At 35.2% G+C, this 22,327-nt stretch overlaps 5 protein-coding genes across 6 annotated transcripts in view; 1 reads left to right on the top strand and 4 right to left on the bottom strand.

Annotated features, from left to right (window-relative positions):
• The window catches only part of LOC136807728 (nuclear pore complex protein Nup107-like), a 53,655-nt gene that overhangs the window by 23,735 nt on the left and 7,593 nt on the right, over positions 1-22,327 (top strand). For both annotated transcript variants that reach the window (XM_067064351.1, XM_067064343.1), the window contains exons 22-29: positions 434-478; positions 3,517-3,555; positions 17,595-17,691; positions 18,036-18,089; positions 18,678-18,730; positions 20,113-20,139; positions 20,787-20,889; positions 21,105-21,193. In XM_067064351.1, coding sequence (XP_066920452.1) covers positions 434-478; positions 3,517-3,555; positions 17,595-17,691; positions 18,036-18,089; positions 18,678-18,730; positions 20,113-20,139; positions 20,787-20,889; positions 21,105-21,193 — 507 coding nt within the window. The remainder of the gene's footprint in view (positions 1-433; positions 479-3,516; positions 3,556-17,594; positions 17,692-18,035; positions 18,090-18,677; positions 18,731-20,112; positions 20,140-20,786; positions 20,890-21,104; positions 21,194-22,327) is intronic.
• LOC136805825 (type-1 angiotensin II receptor-like) lies at positions 730-2,720 on the bottom strand. The gene is made up of 2 exons (XM_067062394.1): positions 2,468-2,720; positions 730-2,181 (listed from the first exon to the last, which is right to left on the bottom strand). The coding sequence occupies exons 1-2, from the start codon at positions 2,534-2,536 to the stop codon at positions 1,018-1,020; spliced, it is 1,233 nt and encodes a 410-aa protein (XP_066918495.1). The 5' UTR covers positions 2,537-2,720; the 3' UTR covers positions 730-1,017.
• On the bottom strand, positions 4,754-5,967 carry LOC136807744 (uncharacterized). The gene is made up of 3 exons (XM_067064362.1): positions 5,846-5,967; positions 5,480-5,635; positions 4,754-5,263 (listed from the first exon to the last, which is right to left on the bottom strand). Exons 1-3 carry the CDS (start codon positions 5,898-5,900, stop codon positions 4,893-4,895), a joined length of 582 nt encoding a protein of 193 aa, XP_066920463.1. The 5' UTR covers positions 5,901-5,967; the 3' UTR covers positions 4,754-4,892.
• On the bottom strand, positions 9,724-10,932 carry LOC136807753 (uncharacterized). Its single transcript, XM_067064371.1, has 3 exons — positions 10,822-10,932; positions 10,460-10,609; positions 9,724-10,239 (listed from the first exon to the last, which is right to left on the bottom strand). Exons 1-3 carry the CDS (start codon positions 10,874-10,876, stop codon positions 9,869-9,871), a joined length of 576 nt encoding a protein of 191 aa, XP_066920472.1. The 5' UTR covers positions 10,877-10,932; the 3' UTR covers positions 9,724-9,868.
• Positions 15,578-16,747, bottom strand: LOC136807770 (uncharacterized). The gene is made up of 3 exons (XM_067064396.1): positions 16,636-16,747; positions 16,296-16,445; positions 15,578-16,083 (listed from the first exon to the last, which is right to left on the bottom strand). Exons 1-3 carry the CDS (start codon positions 16,688-16,690, stop codon positions 15,719-15,721), a joined length of 570 nt encoding a protein of 189 aa, XP_066920497.1. The 5' UTR covers positions 16,691-16,747; the 3' UTR covers positions 15,578-15,718.

The following is a 22,327-nucleotide window of genomic DNA, read 5'->3' as shown; positions in this document are numbered from 1 at the left end:
TTTTTGTTGAGCGGGACCATGGTTTTTCGCTCATTTTTGACGGTTTTTCGGCCGCTGACGTCATCAAAATGTCGGAAATGTAATTTTTTCCCCAAAATACTTTGTTTCACACATCACTGGTCCAAATTTGAGCCAAATTGGACTATTTTTTGGAAAAAAACCCTTAATTCCCCTGGTACCACCTTAAGATCGTCATTAAAAAAGTGAACAGAATAAACTTGCACCGGTGCCTCCTTGGGATGAAAATTTGATAGATATCAAAAGCAAAAGAGAAAATTTCGGTCCTAAGCGACTGACCCTGAAACCTAGGCTTGTTTGAAGGCAAACATTTTAAAAACATCGAAAGGTAAAAGAATTCATTATGGCCAAATTAGTTACATTTATAGCTTTGTAATAATGCCTTTTTTTACTTTTCATTAATTTTTGTTTTCAGGCTCACATGGTTTTGTTTTTACAAGCAATCGGCCTTCAAACACAGGTAAGAACAAATGCAATGAAAGTGAGAGAACTTCTATAAACGGGTCGCGATATCTACGGAAATTTAAATATTCATTAAACTACGCCACGCCATGTGTGAGACACACTCTATTATGATAAAGATATAGCGTTCGCTGTCTCCCGATAATTTTACATAAAAAGAGATTCATAGGGCGGGGCTTTATTTACCAGTGGATGTTTTAATGCTAATGTCGTCCGATTAATAATTTCACTACATAAATTCTACTCATTCTTAATAAAGTCTTCTAAAAAATGAACCACCTTTATCTTTTCTTGTGGCTTCTAGTGTTTCTTGTGTTCAAAGTTTTATTAATCTCTTCAATTGTAAAGATGTTAAGTTTTCGGTTCTTTGAAACTCGAATCTTGTCTTGCTCTTCGCCGAAGGAAATATTTTGTTTCGGACGTTTCCATTACTGTGAAGTTTCCGAAATGCAACGAATTTATACCGTTTATTAGACAACCCGATTCAAAAGACGATTCAAAAGACGAGATATCTTCGTCAATGCGTTTAAAAACATGTTATTTGTCAGTCGTGGCTTCATCGGTTTGCTTCCATCTTCTCCTCAAACCGCATGTCAAGCAATTAAACAAAAACTCTCGATAATCTTTCATAATGTAAGCATAAACGATGAAATTGAGGATATTATTCATGGTTACAAGCCAAGATGCTGCATACCCCAGTACTGATATGGCCTCCAAATCATAAACCTCGATCACGTTAGGCACGTAACTTATGATATGGAGATAAAACCAAAGAAAGGCTCTAGCAGGTACTGCACTGAAGAAAAAAATGAGACCCAAGTACCGAATCACCTTTAAAGCTCGTTTATTTCGCTTGCGAATTCGCTCGAAGACTTGACCAACATTTTGTGAATTTTTCTCCTCGCTTTTCATGTAAGAAGAAATCTTACGATAATAATGAATCATGAGCGAGATAGGTATAACGAATTTAATAATCGCTAAAATTGTCCAAGTGCCATGGAACTTCAAGGGTGTTGTATCAGCAATGGGATTCATGTTGTTACACTGTTCCCCGTTAACACCTTCCCGGACAATGATTTGTTGTTTAACCATCGTCCCGATTAAAAATGGTAGACCGGCAGTTGACGCGAACACTAGTAGTATGACAGCTGTGTACTTCAACCGGCTGGTTTTCCCATCAAACGGGTGTACGATATTTCGGTAGCGCTCGTACGAGATAAAGACCACTAGCCAATAAGAAAGATTTGGAAAGCCCATCTTCAAGTAAGTTAACCCGTACTCGCATGACCAGTTATCTAACTTCCACAGTAGAAATTCCCACTCGAAGTAATAACAGTAGGTCAAAGCAAAACACATCAGCAAGTCGATTACGGCTAACACAATAATCAAAAAATGATAAGAAGACATCTTACGAATATTTTTCCAGTGTTTTTTGACGAAAAAAGAAATGATCATAGAATTACCAAAAACACCGACGACCGCGAATACAGCAATGATAATGATAGCAATGCGTGAGACTCCAGCCCTGTATTGAACCAATTCAGCCCATTTCAAACCAGACCTCATATCATGTTCGGTGGTTGAAGTCCAGTTACCTCCCATCTTCCAACTGATAATTTTTACCAATGTCTGCCATGTTAATTTGTACTTGCTGATCACATATTTGTACGAATCGAGATATTCCGTTAAGGCAACCAAATCCTACGAAAGAATAAATAAATTGAAATTCCGAAATTCAGCTGGAAGAGAAATCACCTTCAGAAATTATATATCACTTAGTCACATTTGATATACTTTTTGGCGAATCGGTGAATTTCGCTCTTCCCTACACGAAGAGAAATTCAAGCGTCCAACATAAAAGCACCATCTTAGTTGTTCTAAACACAGTGGCCATGGGCAAAAAGAATTATAGTATTGAAAGAAAGTAAGAAAATGAATAGAATGTAATTGAACATAGAAGATACTAAAAGATTGGGATTTCTTTTACCTTATACTTTTGAGCATCAGTAGCTGCTTTCTCAAAACGTTGAAAATCTGCTTCGATTTCTTTATTCATTGCGTATGGTAGTGATGAGTGGTGTTTTGCCAACCTTATAGCAAACGGTTACTTTTTCTCAAATTTCCTTCTTCTCAATATTTGTATACACAGGGCTTGGGTAATTTTAAGACTAAATTTAGGTTTTAAAAGCTTTCTTGACTAGACCAAACTAAGAAATAGTATTCGCTGACTTCCATATCAAGAGAGACTCCCTGGCGCCTATCTATTTCTTTAAAGAAAAATAAGGTAAAGACTCTCTAAAAGGACTCTATGATTTCAAATATCTTTTTTCAAAAGTCTCCCATTGTCAAAAAGTTATTTTTTTAAAAAGATTCAGTTTAAATTTTAAACTACTATGTCTATCAAACTGTTTTGATGTCATTAATTCCTTTTTTGATTGGAAACAGTTTCGGAAATTGGTTTTTGTAGTTTTCCCAATGATTCCTTGAAAATGACTTTTTCATCAGGGTACCTGTCTACGAGGTTTTCAAACCCTACGAAAAAATATATATTATAATGTAAAAGAATTCTTTAAAAATATATTTTTTCCTCAATTTCCCGAGAGAAAAGAATACATATTACATGCAACAATTTTCTTGACAAAAGGCGCTATTTTTGCTATTGGTCAATTTGAGGAACAAAAAGCTTTAGTTTTAGAAAAAGTCAGCTAAATTGCTAAAAACTTATCACCCCAACTCGCTAAGTAGACTGGGATCGAGTTTACCAAGGTCAAATGATGTTAAATGCTCAGATATTCTTAAAAACACTAGATAGATCTACTCTTTCCAAGGCCATGGCAAGTGAAGCAAAGTAATGCACCATCTAAAAAGTAGACCGCAGCAGAAACCTTGCTTTTCACTGTTGAAGAATTTCGACACTGTGACGATTTGAAAATTTCAAGGTTCACGTGATGTCACTTGATTAAAAATGGTGCATAAACTCGCAGTTTGTGATGGAATAACTCATCGATTGATACGATTATTTTCAATTTGTTTTAGGAGGAGATTTGTGTTGCAGTTCTCAAGAAATTTGTCGAGGTAAGACGCTTCGAAATATTAAAATTGTTACTCGAACGATAGATTGAATGCAGTGGCTAAACTGAGCATTTCTATGAAAGTTTGCTTTTTATCGTATTTTAATAAGTCTGCCGAATTTAATTCAGCCTTTGTGCTACAGCCCTACTTCAAAGTGATGTGCTGTTGCCTTTGTTTAGGCATAATCAATATAAAAAACTCCGCTCTGGAAAGCTTTTGTTTCCTTCTTTTGTTAACAGGTTAGAGCTTTCGTCCACATATCGATTTGTTTTGCATTTTTTTGATCATGTGATTAGAAATTAGACCAATCCTAAGGGGATAATTTGGTAACTTGATCAAAAAGTATGCAAATCGCAGCTTGCCTTTATTTATAACAAAGAAAAATTTGACAAAAAAGCTAAAACAATACATTGACAGACAAGAGATTTTATAATGACTATGGTTTAAGAAAGATATAAAAAATTTGAAAACAGATTTTGAATCAGCAAGGTTAAAATATTTTAAAATATTTTTAAAGCTAGTAGAAAATAGACAGACTTAAGATATATCGAAAATACTGCCATTTAAGAGTTGAAAAACAAATAAACGCAAAATAAGAACAAGTGCATACTTATTGTAAATAGAATTTAATATAACCCTCTCCGTGCCCATGTCAAGTATATTTTTTAAGTCCACTTTGAGTCCAGTTTGAGTTAGAAATCGTCATTTTTGGTCTAACCCGTAGACATTGGATTGTGCTTCATGGTCAAGCAAAAAAAAAATTCAAAAGTGAGTCTTTCCAGCCAGATTTTAAGCCAAAAAGTCAAAATGCAACCATTTGACCATTTTTGGTCAACGAGTGATCCAAGAACCTCCAAATATGGCCCTGTTTCATTTTATTCTGTCCTTTAGTGAATTGATTTGAAACTTTACCCCTGGGCACCTTTCCATCATTCAGTCAGGTCCGCGCAGCGACTCTAAGCTATCCAACGAGCTATGAACGAGCTTCTAACTCCTTCTAGATCTAGAGATATAAGCCTCTAAAGTTTAAACTAGCGATCTTCTTAAAAAACTTAGAAAAAAAGACCGTGGCACTTAAAGGGATTTAAAGAACTTTTTCGATTGGAATGTCTGTATCTCAAAAGGTCTTCTTATTTTTCTTAAAATTCGCTAAGCTTAATCGAAGCAAAGCAAAAGGTACACAATAGGACACAATAATAACTTTCTCCCTGATAGCACGCGATGTATTTAAAATCAGAAGTGGTTGTACAAAGATAATCATAGTAAATAGTTGGACCCTGCACCTAGTAACCTAGAAATAATAATTTACAAAATGGAAAAACCTGTTGTAATTGTTGTAATTATACAGCTTGGTGTTTTGTGTCGACGACTTTCAAAACAGATCCATGACCAACGATTTTCCTTGCACATTGTCGGGGTTGTAATGGTCCCTTTTTGCATGATAACGTAGGCGACCCTTGCTTCTTAGTGCATGTTTTGAAATAGAATCGGGAGCAGACTTTGCATTCTTTCTTGAAAGTAAATTTGCAGAATTTTTGGATTCGCAATTTCTTACATTTGTAGTTGACTTTGTGGACGCAAACTTTCTTGACGAAACAGTGTTTGGTACGTTTGACATGAACTTGTTTGCATTCTCCAGCATTCTTGTTTTTTTCCACGTAAACTTTGGTTTTGACCGCCTTCTTAGGTTTAGGTGGTTTTTTGGCAGCGTCTAAATTAGTGAAAAGATGGTTAAATATCAGCTATTGACTAATTTTACTGACAACTTTATGCTAATTATGCCCTTTCGGTTATGGATACTCAAATCGACTAAAAATCGTATGAAATAGACGTCGAAAGTACAACAGATTTCATTCTTTGTGTATTTATACATTATTTCTGAAGAAAAAAGGATGAAATTTTAAACTGAACAATATTTTATTCTCACCATTTTCTTCAGTTTCGTCAATGTCTTCTTCTTCTTCATAGTCTTGAATTCCTTCGATTTCATCTTCCTCAACTTCATCTTCTAGAGCTGTCATTGGTTCAGCTTGAATTTCCATTGGCTCATCTTGAATTTCTTCCACTTCTTGGCTCTCTTCACCTTGTGTTTTAAGAAGGAGTAACAGGATTATTTTTTAAATCATCATGCTCTTCAGTAAAATCAAAACAAGATCAATCATTTTTCTTTCATGATGATTTCGCAGACTTGATTCCCAGGCTATTTCAAAACGTCCTTTTACCCGCCCGCTTTTCAGTAATGAGAAATTATTTCTTATACAATCAGTTTCAGTAACAAATTCAAAGTACTTACAGTAAACTGTGGCAGCCAAGAAAGATAGAAGTAATAAAACTTTCCAAATCTTCATTCTGATGTTGCTTTGTTTTCTTCTTGTCAAATGATGAATTTGAAAGTTGATGATTTTCTGGAAATTCTGCCAACTATTTATACCTTTTAAGACGAGGAAGTTTTTCTTTTTTGGTTGTGATTAGGGAATCAGTCGTATTATTATAATATTCTTTTCATTTATTCCAATATTTTCCAGTAATTTTCTAATTCCCTTCTTAGTTATTTGTATTCGGTGCTATTATCCTTTCAAAATATTATCTGGTATTTAAACAGTTTTTTGTTCTTTTTCATGGCATCAGGGCACTTCCTCCTAGATTAACAATGCATTTGAAAATTATATTTCTTTCATCGATAGAACTCGTATTCCAATATTCCAATAATTTTTCAATTCCCCTCATAGTTATTTGTATTTGATGCTAATCGTTTCAAATATTTTGGACTTTTAGACACTACGAACATATATTGCAAAACATTACTTAAACATAAAATATAGTCCCTCACCCGCTAGGAACTAACGTTATATCGCCAGAGGTACTAGACTATGTAAAAGAAAGAAAGAAAAATAAATAAATAAGTAAATAAAAAATTAAAAAATCTTGGAGAAGGAAGCTACAATTGGGCTGTTCCATTAAAAAACCATACAAGGGGGTGGACGAACCTTTTCAAGTCAAAAAAAAATTATTGAAAATGTGTGGATACCCCCTGGAAAATGGTAAAATTTCCAAAAATACCCTTATGGAAAAGTTCTTTTCATACCTTAAAGTGAGGGTGGACGAACTAAAATCAGTCCTTTATCCCCTGGATATTTGAGAATAACTTTTTACCCCCTTGGAAAAATGAAAAAATACCTCCTGGAAATTGTTATCGGATTACCCTTTGGAAATGTTTGTCCACCCCCCTGTATGGATATAAAATGGAATGGCCCATTGTTAGGTAAAAGCCTAAAATAAAGCACCGCTAAACCTTCCAGTTTCGTTAAGAAATTCAACAACAGAACAAAGAATAGATTTATTTAGATTTGAAGTCAAACTTTCATCCCCATATAATGAAAGCCGACAGAAAAAAGGAGGACTAAGTGGATGAAAAACAATGCTTAGGGTCTGAAGTTTGTCGAACAAAGATTGTCTTGCATTGGAATATATAGAGCAGTGCAGGATAAAGTGCTGAGTGTTTTCAACAGAGTTAGTTTGGCAACCACAGAAAGGGTCTAAAGTGTCGCGGATCCATGTCTAAATTTATGCTCGTTGAGATGGCTGAAACCCGAAGTCGATTAAGAAAGATCACTCCTTCAATGTCAGGAACATCAAAAACATGAGATTGCTTGGGTCTCAAAAATTTACAGATTGCTTTTTTGAAAGTTTTAATTGAAGGTAGATCTTGTATATTACCTCCCAGAACATTCCACTGAGATATGCAGTAAGGAAAAAAAGTGTTACGGAAACGCTCAGTTCGTTAGGTACAAAGGTAGCATTTCCTGGACGGTCATAATATACGATATCACCATAATCAAGATGAGGCCTAATGAAAGATTTATAAATGGTTAATAGAGATCTCCTAGGCACATGCTTGCGAAGTCGGTTAATAAGACCAATTCCTTTATTGGCCTTTTGTATCTTCTCATCTAGATGGCGATCAAAAGAAAGTTTTGAATCTAAGATTAGACCAAGATGTTTCTGGTACTCACTGGTCGCGATATTAGAATTATTAAAAGATATTACTGGAGCATTAGGAGGAGTGAGTCTACAGGTAAAATAGACTTCAACAGCTTGCTTAGATGGGTCAGGGTTAAAAGACATCTTCCATTGATGAGCCCAATCAGTTATCCTGGAGAGATCTCTGTTAAGTACATCAAGGCTCAAGAGTTGATCAAGAGAGAATAAAGAGGTATCGTCAGCAAAAATCTTGGGTTTTGACTCAAGGTTTTTTGGAAGATCATTAATATAAATTAAGAAGAACAATGGACCAAGAATTTAGCCTTGAGGTAACCCTGCATTGATTTGCTTCCACTCAGATGTTTTCCCATTCAACACAACTCTCTGATGCTTATCGTCAAGAAAGCTGCGAATTAAGGAAAGCAACGGTCCAGTTACCCCATAAGATTTGAGTTTAAAGATTAAGCCATCGTGCCACACCCGATCGAATGCCTTTGAAATGTCTACACCAAAATACCTAATATATAATTTCAAAATACCTGTAAAGTGTATCATAAATACACTTTTCATATATTTTTCCAAACACAGGAAGAAGAGACACTGGTCTGTAGTTTTTGGCTATGCTCCTGTCTCCCTTTTTATAGACAGGAACCACGTTACCTTTCTTCCACTGTGATGGGAAGATGCCAGAGTTGATAGAAAGATTGAATATACTAAGCAAAGGTTTTACTGGAGACTTACCACAGATTCTGACCATACGAGTAGAAATAGTATCCCACCCATGGGCCTTGTTAACATTCAAAGAATTAATAATAGACTCGATTTTTTCTTCTTCAAATACAAGATTATTGAGTCTAGAGTTAGTAAGAAATTGTTCAGGTGGCAAAGCACCGCCAGTATCGATAAGTGAGCATTGGTTTGAGAAAAAAGAGTTGAAAATATCGGCCTTCTCAGAAACATCGCTTACAAGGACTTTTCTTTCATTTCGAATAGGTGGAATTTTCGGGGTTTTACGTTCGTTCAGAAACTGCTTCAGAATAGACCAGTATTTCTTACTTCTTATGTTTGGATCATTTAAAGAGTTGCCAAGACGAGAGGATTGATAAGCATACATCAATGTTCCTAGTCAAATTACTCAATTCTTTTATGAGATAGATATTTTCTTTGCTCATGAGGGCTTACTTTTGAAGAATATGTGTGTCTAGACATCAAATTTTGGTTGCTTGGCGTGTTTTTATAGAAAAACTGGCCAAATTCGATATTTTTTATAAGCACATTAGGTATTAGCTTTTCTCGAGATTGGCTCTTTCATTCTTTATGATTTTTTGCACAAAGATTCATAACTATAAACCCTCGAATGTGACGGTGCCCGATTTTCGAAAAAAAATGTTTTTGGGCAAATTTGGGCCAAAAAAACAGCTAAAAAAAGGGTTTTTTGGACTTAATGAAATATTGGATCATTGTTTTTTCTGCTTTTTTGCATGAAAGTAGGGTACCATCATTGGTAAAAGATGGCTCAAGCAGATATCTGTAAAAAAAGAATTTTTCATCTCAAAAAACGCATCTTTATCTATAAGAATCACTATTAATAAGCATACATCAATGTTCTTAGCCAAACTACTCAATTTTTTGATGAGATAGATGTTTTTTTTGCTCACGAAGTCTTGAATATGAAAGAATATTTCAAGAGCATGAAATTTTGGTTTCTGAACGTTTTCCTATAAGAAACAAACAACTAATTTTAATAGACCGTCACTATTTGTGTTCTGAATGACTGTCTAACGGTCATGCTCACGTCATGCTCACGTAGATATCAATTATATATGTGTTAAATTCATAACCAGGTAGGTCCATATCACTTGTTTTATTCTGTCCTTTAGTGAACTGATTTGAAACTTTACCACTGGGCACCTTTCCATCATTCAGTCAGGTCCGCGCAGCGACTCTAAGCTATCCAATGAGCTATGAACGAGCTTCTAACTCCTTCTAGATCCAGAGATATAAGCCTTTAAAGTTTAAACTAGCGATCTTCTTAAAAAACTTAGAAAAAAAGACCGTGGCACTTAAAGGGATATAAAGAACTTTTTCGATTAGAATGTCTGTCTCTCAAAAGGTCTTCTTATTTTTCTTAAAATTCGCTAAGCTTAATCGAAGCAAAGCAAAAGGTACACAATAGGACACAATGATAACTTTCTCCCTGATAGCACGCGATGTATTTAAAATCATAAGTGATTGTACAAAGATAATCATAGTAAATAGTTGAACCCTGCACCTAGTAACCTAGAAATAATAATTTACAAAATGGAAAAACCTCCTTTCGATGTCATTGTTGTAATTATACAGCTTGGTGTTTTGTGTCGACTACTTTCAAAACAGATCCATGACCAACGATTTTCCTTGCACATTGTCGGGGTTGTAATGGTCCCTTTTTGCATGATAATGTAGGCGACCCTTGCTTCTTAGTGCATGTTTTGAAATAGAATCGGGAGCAGACTTTGCATTTTTTCTTGAAAGTAAATTTGCAGAATTTTTGGATTCGCAATTTCTTACATTTGTAGTTGACTTTGTGGACGCAAACTTTCTTGACGAAACAGTGTTTGGTACGTTTGACATGAACTTGTTTGCATTCTCCAGCATTCTTGTTTTTTTCCACGTAAACTTTGGTTTTGACCGCCTTCTTAGGTTTAGGTGGTTTTTTGGCAGCGTCTAAATTAGTGAAAAGATGGTTAAGGAACAGCTATATTGACTAATTTTACTGACAACTTTTTATGCTAATTATGCCCTTTCGGTTTTGGATACTCAAATCGACTAAAAATCGTATGAAATAGACGTCGAAAGTAAAACAGATTTCATTCTTTGTGTATTTATACATTATTTTTGAAGAAAAAAGGATGAAATTTTAAACTGAACAAGAATTTTTTCTCACCATTTTCTTCAATTTCTTCAATGTCTTCTTCTTCTCCATAGATTTCATCTTCTTCAACTTCCTCAACTTCATCTTCTTGAGCTGTCATTGGTTCATCTTGAACTTCCATCGGCTCATCTTGAATTTCTTCCACTTCTTGGCTCTCTTCACCTTGTGTTTTAAGAAGGAGTAACAGGATTATTTTTAAAATCATCATGCTCTTCAGTAAAATCAAAACAAGATCAATCATTTTGCTTTCATGATTCGATTTTGCAGACTTGATTCCCACGCTATTTCAAAACGTCCTTTTACCCGCCCGCTTTTCAGTAATGAGAAATTATTTCTTATACAATCAGTTTCAGTAACAAATTCAAAGTACTTACAGTAAACTGTGACAGCCAAGAAAGAAAGAAGTAATAAAACTTTCCAAATCTTCATTCTGATGTTGCTTTGTTTTATTCTTGTCAAATGATGAATTTGAAAGATGATGATTTTCTGGAAATTCTGCCAACTATTTATACCTTTTAAGACGAGGAAGTTTTTCTTTTTTGGTTGTGATTAGGGAATCAGTCGTATTATTATAATATTCTTTTCATTCATGTAGTATTCCAATATTTTCCAGTAATTTTCTAATTCCCTTCATAGTTGCTTGTATTTGGTGCTATAATCCTTTCAAAACTATTATCTGGTATTTTAACAGTTTTTTGTTCTTTTTCATGGCATCAGGGCACTTCCTCCTAGATTAACAATGCATTTGAAAATTATATTTCTTTCATCGATAGAACTCGTATTCCAATATTCCAATAATTTTTCAATTCCCCTCATAGTTATTTGTATTTGATGCTAATTGTTTCGAACCTTTGAGACTTTTTGGTGTTTATATCTTTTTTAGTATGCCTCCAGACACTTCCTCCTTTTGTGAGTTTTGAAAAAATGTATATGCCAAAAGTTCAGTTATTCGACCTGGAATAAGCTTTCCCAAACAAACCGTCAAAGAACATTCTTCCCAGCGAGATTTTAAACCAAAAAGCCAAATTCTTGATCAGATTCACTGTTCTCAAGAACTGAACAGTGACTTGCAGAGGATAAATGAGTTGGCTCATCAATAGAAGATGTCCTTCAACCCTGATCCTTCTAAACAGACGGTTGAAGTCTACTTTACAGAGGGTAAACCTACTAGATCCTCCAGTAATTACATTAAACAACTTACCCATTTAGGTTCAAGATCATCAAAAGCATCTTGGTTTCATACTTGATCAAAATTTAGCCTTTGTTCGTCATCTTGATGAAAAAATTAAACAAGCCAATCAAGGTATTGGTCTCATCAACCGGCTTTGCGAATTCCTCCCCAGGGTCTTGCTTCTCACTATTTACAAAGCCCATGTAAGACCACATCCGGGGGGTACTTAGGCAAATGGAGGGTACGGTATGTGCCGCCCTTAAGGGTACCTTTTCCGGATTTCCAAAGTCCTGCTAAGGGTCGAAAAAATCAACTAAGGGTATGAGAAATGGGAAAATTTCAACTTATTACCCCCAGAAAGATCAAAATTTGGTCAAAATTGGTCAAATTTGTCCCGGTAAGGGTCGTAAAATTCACAAAATTTTCCTTTGTTTTCTCCTTTTTAGCCCCGGTAAGGGTCCGATGGTTAAAAGTCGGGTGGTCAGCTCGCAACCCTAGTACCCCCCACCCTCCCAAGAGGGGGAGGAAGTTGATAAAGATGAGGATGCTGGTGAAAGACGAAGGATTAGACCTCCTTTTGTGCCACCTTTTTGTCGAACCGAACGATATCGTGCTTCCTTTTTTTCCTTTTCGTATCAGTGAGCTGAATAGCCTCATCCGTCATCTTCGGGAACATAAATCCAAACAAAATTTTGCAGACACAGTTGATCCTTTTTATAACTGTCGAAATAACTCTACTACACAGCAGTTTCTGATGCATTGCTCTGATTTCTCCGATGATAGAAATGTAATGTTTGACAGCCTTCTTCAACTTGACTTATGTCTACTATCATTAAACCCAAGAAGACTTTCCAGAATACTTCTCTTTGGGGGTATAGAATAATCAATATGAAAAACTCAGCTCTGGAAAGCTTTTGTTTCCTTCTTTTGTTAACAGGTTAGAGCTTGCGTGCGCAAATTGACTTGTTTTGCATACTTTTTTATCATGTGATTAGAAATTAGACCAATCCTAAGGGGAGAATTTGGTAACGTGATCAAAAAGTATGCAAATCGCAACTTGCCTTTTATTTATAACAAAGGAAAATTTGACAGAATAAACTAAAACAATACATTGACAGACCAGAGTTTTTATAATGACTATGATTTAAGAAAGATACAAAAAAAACAGATTCAACAGGTTTTAAATCAGCAAGATTCAAATATTTTTAAATATTTTTAAAGCTAGTAGAAAAAAAGACAGACTTCAGATATATATCGAAAGTACTGCCATATAATGAGAGTTGAAAAACAAGTTGAGAAATAAACGAAAAATAAGAACTAGTGCATACTTTTTGTAAATAGAATTTAATATAATCCTTTCTGTGCCCATGTCAAGTATATTTTTTGACAAAAGTTTGAGTTCAGTTTGAGTTAGAAATCGTCATTTTTGGTCTAACTCGTAGAAATTGGATTGTGCCTCATGGTCAAGCAAAAAGAGATGCAAAAGTGAGTCTTTCCAGCGAGATTTTAAGCCAAAAAGCCAAAAAATGCAAAAATTTGACAAAAGTACACTTTTTTGAGATTTTGACCGTTTTTAGACTATTTTTAGTCAACGAGTGATCCAAGAACCTCCAAATTTGGCCCTGTTTTACTTTATTCTGTCCTTTAGCGAACTGATTTGAAGCTTTACCACTGGGCACCTTTCCATCATTCGGTCAGGTCAGTGGCGGCCTGACAGGGGGTGCAGGGTGTGCAGCACACCCCAGACAGAACTGAGAGGGGCGCCAAAAGAGCTATTCAAGTGGGCGTCAAAATTCCGTCGATGTTTAATTGAGCGATTTAGTGCCCTTTCATTATCTAACGATCGTTTAGCGCCCTTTAGAAAATACAATGTTGATTTTTTTCGCCTACGGCGCTTCGTTTTGATTTGCGCTCTTGCATGATTTGCTCTTTATTTTCTCATCAGCCGGAAACGACCATCATTATTAAATTGCGAAAAGCAAAAGCAAGAGGAGTGTTGTTCATCTACCAGGGGTTCAAGAAGGTGCTTGTCCTTCCCCAAAAAGATCGAAACTTGTTGCTACTCACTCTAGTTTTTGTATCTTATGCTGACTAACTTTCTCTTTTTAGGGGTTCTTTTAAGTTATTATACCATGAAAATTTTGCTTTCAGGGCCAAAATTTAAAACAAGCGGTTTTTTATTTTTGTGCCCCTTATTCTAGTCAACTTTTGAATTTTTTTGGGAGTTCTATTAACCATTGATAGGGACCGCGAAAGACGGGGGTAAAATGGTTGGAATCGACCAAAATGTTGTTTTTAGGTTTTAGACCACCTATAACCATGGGATAAGTTTTAGAAGCATTCTTATCATTAAATAAATGTCCTGTAAAAGTTTGGTGGCCATAACTTTATTTTTTATGAAAATATGAGCAATTTTGTAAAATTTTGAATGGCAGACGACCTACCAACAGAAAATTGGATTTAGACAGGTGAGCGCGTCCTCAAACCCCCATGATGTTATACATTTTTGGAACTGGAAGAGATCAGCGCTGTTTGTTTTTTTTGTCTCATTGACCCAATCAAATCCTACAAAAAATTATTCAGTTTTTTCTGGGAAAAAGCCACTTTTGAGGGCTTTAGCTGTCCTCCCCGGCATTAAGACAAAGATAATATGAAATTTCAACCTTTTTTACATATTCTTTGTTAATAAAAATTAACATTTTCAACCGCGCTCTGCTGTCTTTTTTGGCTCAAAGTTTATTGGTATTCGAATTATCGAGACAGACTTGTCGAGCGCGTGTTTGTTTACAATTCGAAAGTTCAAAGTCCACGGAGAGTGACAATCTGCCAGCTCTCCGGCATACAGGATATTTTCGATTCATTCGTACGGCAAACGAGAATTTTGAAAAAAAAAATTGATAAAAAATTAAAACTTTGTCTTGAGAACCTTCGTGCCAAGTTTCAATGTTATAGCATTAATAGAAGTAAAGTTATTGCAAAAAATGTATTTTTCGACATAACCCCCGGATTTTCACTTTTAAACCTATTTAACCATGATTTTTACAAAAATCCTCGAAAATCGTTCCATAAAAAGGGTCATTTTCAGGAGATAGAAAATTTCATATCTCGAGAACGGCTTGGCCGATTTTGATGAATGACCCCTCATTTTTTTTCTTTTTTGATGCTCTTTCCAATGAGCATGGTTTCAATGCGCTAAAAACAATTTGAAAAAATCATTGCGGTCCCTACCATTGAGTTTTAATAGAGCGTGAATGAAGACCAGCGGCGCATAGCTTATCATGTAATTTTTCTGAGAAATTTTTCTAAAACAAAAATATTCATCAAACCACCTTACTAGTAACAAAATTTCGATTTCAATTTGATTAATCCGATTTGAGTCCAATTTGAGGGGATTCATTTACATTTAGATGATTTTAGACAGATTCAAAGGTGAAATGTCGGCGCAAGCCATGGTTGCGCCTACTCGCCCAGAAATCTTTGACTTTTAAATGACAAGGCAAAAGATATCAAGTTACCATTACCACCATTTTCGTATAAATAAAAGATGTTTCTTAACTCAAAGATTCCGGGCCTTACTTTCAACCAGTTGAATATTTTCACTTGATGATGGAGGGCGCCAAAAAGGACAAAAACACCGGGGGACCCAATTTTATAGTTTGCACCGCTGAGAAAATTAAGCCAGACCGCTACTTAGTCAGGTCCACGCAACGACTCTAAGCTATCCAACGAGCTATGAACGAGCTTCTAACTCCTTCTAGATCTAGAGATGTAAGCCTTTAAAGTTTAAACTAGCGATCTTCTTTAAAAGAACTAAGAAAAAAAGACCGTGGCACTTAAAGGGATATAAAGAACTTTTTCGATTCGAATGTCTGTCTCTCAAAAGACTCCTTATTTTTCTTAAAATTCGCTAAGCTTAATCGAAGCAAAGCAAAAGGTACACAATTGGACACAATAATAACTTTCTCCCTGATAGCACGCGATGTATTTAAAATCATAAGTGTACCAAGATAATCATAGTAAATAGTTGGACCCTGCACCTAGAAACCTAGAAATAATAATTTACAAAATGGAAAAACCTCCTTTCGATGTCATTGTTGTAATTATACAGCTTGGTGTTTTGTGTCGACTACTTTCAAAACAGATCCATGACCAACGATTTTCCTTGCACATTGTCGGGGTTGTAATGGTCCCTTTTTGCATGATAATGTAGGCGACCCTTGCTTCTTAGTGCATGTTTTGAAATAGAATCGGGAGCAGACTTTGCATTCTTTCTTGAAAGTAAATTTGCAGAATTTTTGGATTCGCAATTTCTTACATTTGTAGTTGACTTTGTGTACGCAAACTTTCTTGACGAAACAGTGTTTGGTACGTTTGACATGAACTTGTTTGCATTCTCCAGCATTCTTGTTTTTTTCCACGTAAACTTTGGTTTTGACCGCCTTCTTAGGTGGTTTTTTGGCAGCGTCTAAATTAGTGAAAAGATGGTTAAAAGTAACAGCTATTGACTAACTTTAATGACAACTTGCTAATTATGCCCTTTCGGTTATGGATACTCAAACCGACTAAAAATCGTATGAAATAGACGTAGAAAATACAACAGATTTCATTCTTTGTGTTATACATTATTTCTGAAGAAAAGAGGATGACATTTTAAACTGAACAAGATTTTTTTCTCACCATTTTCTTCAATTTCTTCAATGTCTTCTTCTTCTCCATAGATTTCATCTTCCTCAACTTCCTCAACTTCATCTTCTTGAGCTGTCATTGGTTCATCTTGAACTTCCATTGGCTCATCTTGAATTTCTTCCACTTCTTGGCTCTCTTCACCTTGTGTTTTAAGAAGGAGTAAGAGGCTTATTTTTAAAATCATCATGCTCTTCAGTATAATCAAAACAAGATCAATCATTTTCAATTGATTTCCCCGCTATTTCAAAACGTCCTTTTACCCGCCCGCTTTTCAGTAATGAGAAATTATTTCTTATACAATCAGTTTCAGTAACAAATTCAAAGTACTTACAGTAAACTGTGGCAGCCAAGAAAGATAGAAGTAATAAAACTTTCCAAATCTTCATTCTGATGTTGCTTTGTTTTCTTCTTGTCAAATGATGAATTTGAAAGATGATGATTTTCTGGAAATTCTGCCAACTATTTATACCTTTTAAGACGAGGAAGTTTTTCTTTTTTGGTTGTGATTAGGGAATCAGTCGTATTATTATAATATATTCTTTTCATTCATGTAGTATTCCAATATTTTCCAGTAATTTTCTAATTCCCTTCATAGTTGCTTGTATTTGGTGCTATAATCCTTTCAAAACTATTATCTGGTATTTTAACAGTTTTTTGTTCTTTTTCATGGCATCAGGGCACTTCCTCTTAGATTAACAATGCATTTGAAAATTATATTTCTTTCATCGATAGAACTCGTATTCCAATATTCCAATAATTTTTCAATTCCCCTCATAGTTATTTGTATTTGATGCTAATTGTTTCGAACCTTTGAGCCTTTTTGGTGTTTATATCTTTTTTAGTATGCCTCCAGGCACTTCCTCCTTTTGTGAGTTTTGAAAAAATGTATATGCTAAAAGTTCAGTTACTCGACCTGGAATAAGCTTTCCCAAACAAACAGTCAAAAAACATTTATCAATGGAAGCTAATCAAAAGAATTTGCAAAAAATCGTTGAGCTTTTCACTGTTTTTTTGTTTTGCTGTTGAATACTTCGATAATCTCAGAGGAAAGCTTCAACGCCTCGAATTTTTTAAATATGTGATTTGTTTTCTGATTTCAGTCAAGTTTTTACATGCGTAATTATTTAGGAGTCCCTAAAGAATGGACTGTCACCCTAACCACCTTTTGACTCCATTTAAAGTTTCATATCGATCGACAGAATTGATGAGTCTAAACTACTTCCCTGTTCTTCTTAACTTCGAAAGACAGTCCTTTGTAAATGTTTTGACTTCATTAATTTTCTTTCATAGAACTTGATAGAAAACCAACAACATGATTTGGTAGCAGCATACACAGCGTGTCTTCCTTCTGAGTTACAAGTCGAAATTTATGCCAAGTTCCTGCAAGGTATGCCCGTTCCAATCCACAATAGTAAAGCTAGTGGTCTACGTTTAAAAGTAATTTTATTATTTTCCCGAGCAAAGCTTTACCTTGAACTTCCTCAAAATTTACAAAGGTTTTGAAGAAAACTATTTTTATCCTTAAATTTAGTGATTAAAACTCACTATTAAGTTGTTTCCCAACCCTACCATTCAATCAGAAAAATCCGATATTTATGGAAATTTCAAATTCATTGACGTACCACGCTACGTTTTTATACGTGTGATGCGTTCTGGTAATCAATGACTAGGCCAGGAGCTAACGTAAAGACTTTTATTTGATTGATTTTTTATGATGATATTTTTTCCAAGGTATCAACGATGCAGAAATTAAAAGAAATGCTTTGGACACAGCTGATCAATTCGGTATAAGCCATTTCATATTCCCTTGTATTATATAACTTGAAAATGAAAATCCAGATTGATTTTGTTATTGTTTTTAAATGAAGATTTTTTAAGGCTTCCCTTTATTAGTGTCGCTTGCACAGGCTTGCGCGTTGGTGGTGTTTAAATAAGGTCACATAAGTTTTTATATTGCTGGATATGCATCTCAATCAATTCTTAACTTTGATAGAACAGAGTAGCTGACTCAAAATAAACCAGTATCTAGCACCCAACGTAGATACTTTCTTTCAACACGTTAAAATTCTCTGAAGGTCGAGATAAGTTTTCAACATCTGGAAGGTTTAGGTCACGTTATTTCGCCTGCCCTGCAAATGATGAATCCAAGAACAACGGCACCGGCTTTAGTTGATTGTCAGAACCAGCTAAACTTTATTTAATGTTTACGAATAAGGACATTGGAGCCAAAATAGGGATGCGGTACATTAAAGGCCGTTCCTTGTTGATGAGGGATTGGCCCGCCCCTTCAGAGCTCTACGTACGTATTTATTTTTTGCATGCATCGTTGTCTGATCATTGAAGCGAATTTAAATCTTTTGACCTGATTTTCAGGATTGGAGCTTAAATTGATCACCAAACGAATCGTTGAAAACATCCGAACTGAGGTAGGAGAAGTTTGTTTCAATTCATTCGACCTTATCTGGTGTAAGGAACAACTTGCAAATGTATTTGCTTTCGGTTTTCTTTACATAATTGAGCCCAGCTTTATCCCCTCCCCCATATCTAACAATTAATTTAATTATATTTTCTTCTAAGCGGAAGTAGAAGAAGTATATGGTGCATTCGAAATTTATTTCGAGGAAATATACACTCTACCCACGGACATCTTATATAAAACACTAGATTGAGATACTCTGTCCCAGACTGAAGAAATGCGCCATCTTTATAAGTATACCACAGTTCAGTGCCGGCAATTTGATCAATCAAGAGCAATCTCTTCCCACCTCGTTTCCTGTTATATCAGTTGATTATTCGAATTAAACAAATTGCCGTGACCGAAGTGGTGTCAAAGATGGCGCATTATTTTGCTTCAATTGTCCTGGCTTGAGAAAAGACAGAGTAGCTCTATTTGGTGTTTTATTTAAGATATCTGTGAAACTTCCCTGTTGTTTCAAATTTATATAATGATTTGTAGAATGATTTTTTATATTGTGTGATAAATTATCTTGCATTTATGTTAAAATAAGGCGTGTCTAAGCATCCTTCAGAGAATTCTTAATTGTGTTAAACTGATAAGTTTGTCTAAGCTAGCTCCGAACATTTGCAAAAGTTTTAAAAACTGGGAATCTGTTCAATGACTTTCTTTATTTTCAGCAAGGTTTTTGAAGGGATGGTTTAACTTTCGCGAGAACTATAATAAAAAGAAATATCTGTCCAAATTCCCAAAAGTCTCCTTAAAAGTTTTCAAAAATCCAAAGAAAAGAAAATAGAAGTAATGAAAATAAGGTATTAACGTTTTAGTGGACGGAAGATTATCTTAATTTCGACCTTTTCACCCCCTGCTAATGAGCTCTTCCACAAAATGTCCGTACATGGAGGGTGGATGATATAGTGTACGGGGGGGGGGCAGTGAAAAATCTACAAAATTGGTTATGTCTGGGGGTGAACTGGCTCTGTTTGGGTAATTTTGCTCGGTTGGAGGGTTATTTTGAATATCGGGAGGGTCTGGCAGAATCGACCTAGGAAAATATTCTGCGCTGTTGATTTGTACCGGACCCTAAGGAAATTGATTGGTGAAATGAAACATGAAGGAAACTTTTTTACCCAGAAAAAGCATGAAAAGTGCTATCCTAGCGATTTGAGTACCTATTAAAACACTCGTAGAGTTTCCGTGCAACATTTCTTCGAAACCAAAATGAGTTTTAACAGTGTCATTCTTATATTGAAATAGGCTAGGGGCAAGGCAATACCTAGTAGAGTTTTAGAAGCACACCACTTTAAGGGCAAAAAACTCATTTCAAGTTTTTTCGATTTTTCTTCTTTATAGAATTTTCAAGACAGTGCAAATACAGAGGTATAATTTTGTTTTTGTTTTTGTGTTTTAAGAGCGGATCAAAGATAATTACTTCCTCGTCTTCTCTCACTTAACTTTTTCAAACGCAATATGCCTCGATTATGAAGGAAAAATTCCATTCAATGCAAGAACGTCCCCACTGTTACAAACTATCAGAATGATATTAAACAACCAAAAAATTATGATATTTTACCATTTGTTATATTTATTGCCACGCCCACTTCCTTATCCATTTTTAGAAAAATGAATTTTTTTACAGATTCTTTTCTCGATAAACTTATGGAACGATCGAAAGATTTCCTTAAGATTTCTAAAAATTTACTCATTAAAATCGGCTAGACAGGACGATAAAATTATCAATATTAAATCTCCCCGACACTGTCAAACTTTTCACTGGGGAAATACCATTTAAATAGGTGAAACCCATTTTGTCTGTGCCTTATTTACTTGTATCTCAGATGCAATGAAATTCACACTGTAAAATGAAAATTCAAACTAAAGCTTATGCGAACTTTTCAATAATACGGAGAAAGTTTGTATGAGGCTAACTGAAACTATAAAATATTATTCATTCGTCAAGCACATCTTCAAAAATCCTAAAACTCCCACTACTTCTTCCCTCTCCCCTTTGTATCCTTTTTGTGTAGGACGAGAAGCGAATCATCGGTGCGATTGATTGGCTGGTCTTCAATCCTTCACAACGTATCGAAGCTATCAAACAGGCTAATGCTATCATCAGAAATTTCCTTGGTAAGTGCTTCCAGTTGAATCTTTTCGTATGGAAATGTTTTTTGCATATACAATATGCTTATTTTCTTTATTCAAGAGCGCTGATATTTTATTGCTTACAGTTTTTTTATTAAATTCTTGCCGGAATAAACCTTCAGTTTTCCCATCTAATCCATCCAAAATCCATATACAGTTGCCGTCTGTATTACAATTTGTGGTACTTTTTCTTACTACAGGTCTGAAGAATCATGATGCAGCACGAAGTGTGTTCAGTAAAATCCCGACCGATTCCATTGATATTGTCTACAAACAATGGAGAATGAGGGTAGGTTTTGTCGAACCCATTTTTCAACTTTCGAATTGTTAAAAGGGTGTGCGCAAATGCGTCCAACTTTCACGAAAAACAGTTTTCTCGAGATAAAGAAGTATGCACGTATAAAATATGAAGAATCTATATAGATTTTTACAAATATTTACATTCTAAACCATCCTAAACCTACATTGTTGAAAAATTAGAAAATTATTGAATATTATTCATTCGCCTTTCAGTCAAGTTTTTGACCTACCTGGAGGTCCTATAAATTAACCGCTGTTCGTTCGTTCGTTCGTTCGTTCGTTCGTTCGTTCGTTCGTTCGTTCGTTCGTTCGTTCGTTCGTTCGTTCGTTCGTTCGTTCGTTCGTTCGTTCGTTCGTTCGTTCGTTCGTTCGTTCGTTCGTTCGTTCGTTCGTTCGTTCGTTCGTTCGTTCTTTCGTTCGTTCGTTCGTCCGTCCGTCCGTTCGTCTGTTACCAGCTTTTCTCGAGATATGCTCATTAGTTTTTGGACCTACCTTGGAGGTCCTATAAATTAACCGATGTCCGTCCGTCCGTCTGTCCGTTCGTTCGTCCGTCTGTTACCAGCTTTTCTCAGGATCGGCTCATTAGTTTTTTCTAATTTTTGGCACAATGATGCAAAATGGCAATGTCCAAAATGTGACGGAGACCGATTTTCGAAAAACATTTTTTCCGGTCGAAAATGCCGGAAATATACCGGAAAAAACCGTTTTTTTGGCATTTCTCGAGATTTCATCATTAGTTTTTTCTGATTTTTTGCACAAAGATGCGTAATAATAGCAATGCCCAAAACATAGTCATTGGACCTTTTCCTGATATTTCTTTGTTTTTTTCACGCAAAAATATTATTATTGATGACAATGCAACCATCAAGCATGATTCAATCGTCAATAAAACTTTTGCAATTTTGCAACCGGAACTTTCTATTTTTTTTAATTTTTTTCTGATTTTGTGCTCAAAGATGCGTATTAACAATGCCCAAAACATGGCCGAGTCCGATTTTAGAGAAAAAAATTTTTTCCGTCCGAAAATGCCGGAAATCGCCGTTTTCGTGGATTTACATTGGACTTTTTCCTTATAATTGGTTGTTTTTTCATTCAAAAACATTATTAATAGCAATGCCCACCA

Source organism: Clytia hemisphaerica, unplaced genomic scaffold, assembly GCF_902728285.1.
Source record: "Clytia hemisphaerica strain Z4C2 unplaced genomic scaffold, Clytia hemisphaerica genome assembly, whole genome shotgun sequence".
Lineage (NCBI taxonomy): Eukaryota > Metazoa > Cnidaria > Hydrozoa > Leptothecata > Clytiidae > Clytia > Clytia hemisphaerica.
The sequence above is the reverse complement of the archived record's forward strand: the minus strand, read 5'-3'. Positions and strand labels throughout refer to the sequence as shown.

Coding starts and splice junctions, on each gene's coding strand:
- LOC136807770 (XM_067064396.1), bottom strand. CDS start 16,690: ATGAAGATTTGGAAAGTTTTATTACTTCTATCTTTCTTGGCTGCCACA. Junction 16,446..16,635: donor CTTGGCTGCCACAGTTTACT/GTAAGTACTTTG, acceptor TTAAAACACAAG/GTGAAGAGAGCCAAGAAGTG. Junction 16,084..16,295: donor TGAAGAAATTGAAGAAAATG/GTGAGAAAAAAA, acceptor TCACTAATTTAG/ACGCTGCCAAAAAACCACCT.
- LOC136805825 (XM_067062394.1), bottom strand. CDS start 2,536: ATGAATAAAGAAATCGAAGCAGATTTTCAACGTTTTGAGAAAGCAGCT. Junction 2,182..2,467: donor CTGATGCTCAAAAGTATAAG/GTAAAAGAAATC, acceptor ATTCTTTCGTAG/GATTTGGTTGCCTTAACGGA.
- LOC136807753 (XM_067064371.1), bottom strand. CDS start 10,876: ATGAAGATTTGGAAAGTTTTATTACTTCTTTCTTTCTTGGCTGTCACA. Junction 10,610..10,821: donor CTTGGCTGTCACAGTTTACT/GTAAGTACTTTG, acceptor TTAAAACACAAG/GTGAAGAGAGCCAAGAAGTG. Junction 10,240..10,459: donor TGAAGAAATTGAAGAAAATG/GTGAGAAAAAAT, acceptor TCACTAATTTAG/ACGCTGCCAAAAAACCACCT.
- LOC136807744 (XM_067064362.1), bottom strand. CDS start 5,900: ATGAAGATTTGGAAAGTTTTATTACTTCTATCTTTCTTGGCTGCCACA. Junction 5,636..5,845: donor CTTGGCTGCCACAGTTTACT/GTAAGTACTTTG, acceptor TTAAAACACAAG/GTGAAGAGAGCCAAGAAGTG. Junction 5,264..5,479: donor TGACGAAACTGAAGAAAATG/GTGAGAATAAAA, acceptor TCACTAATTTAG/ACGCTGCCAAAAAACCACCT.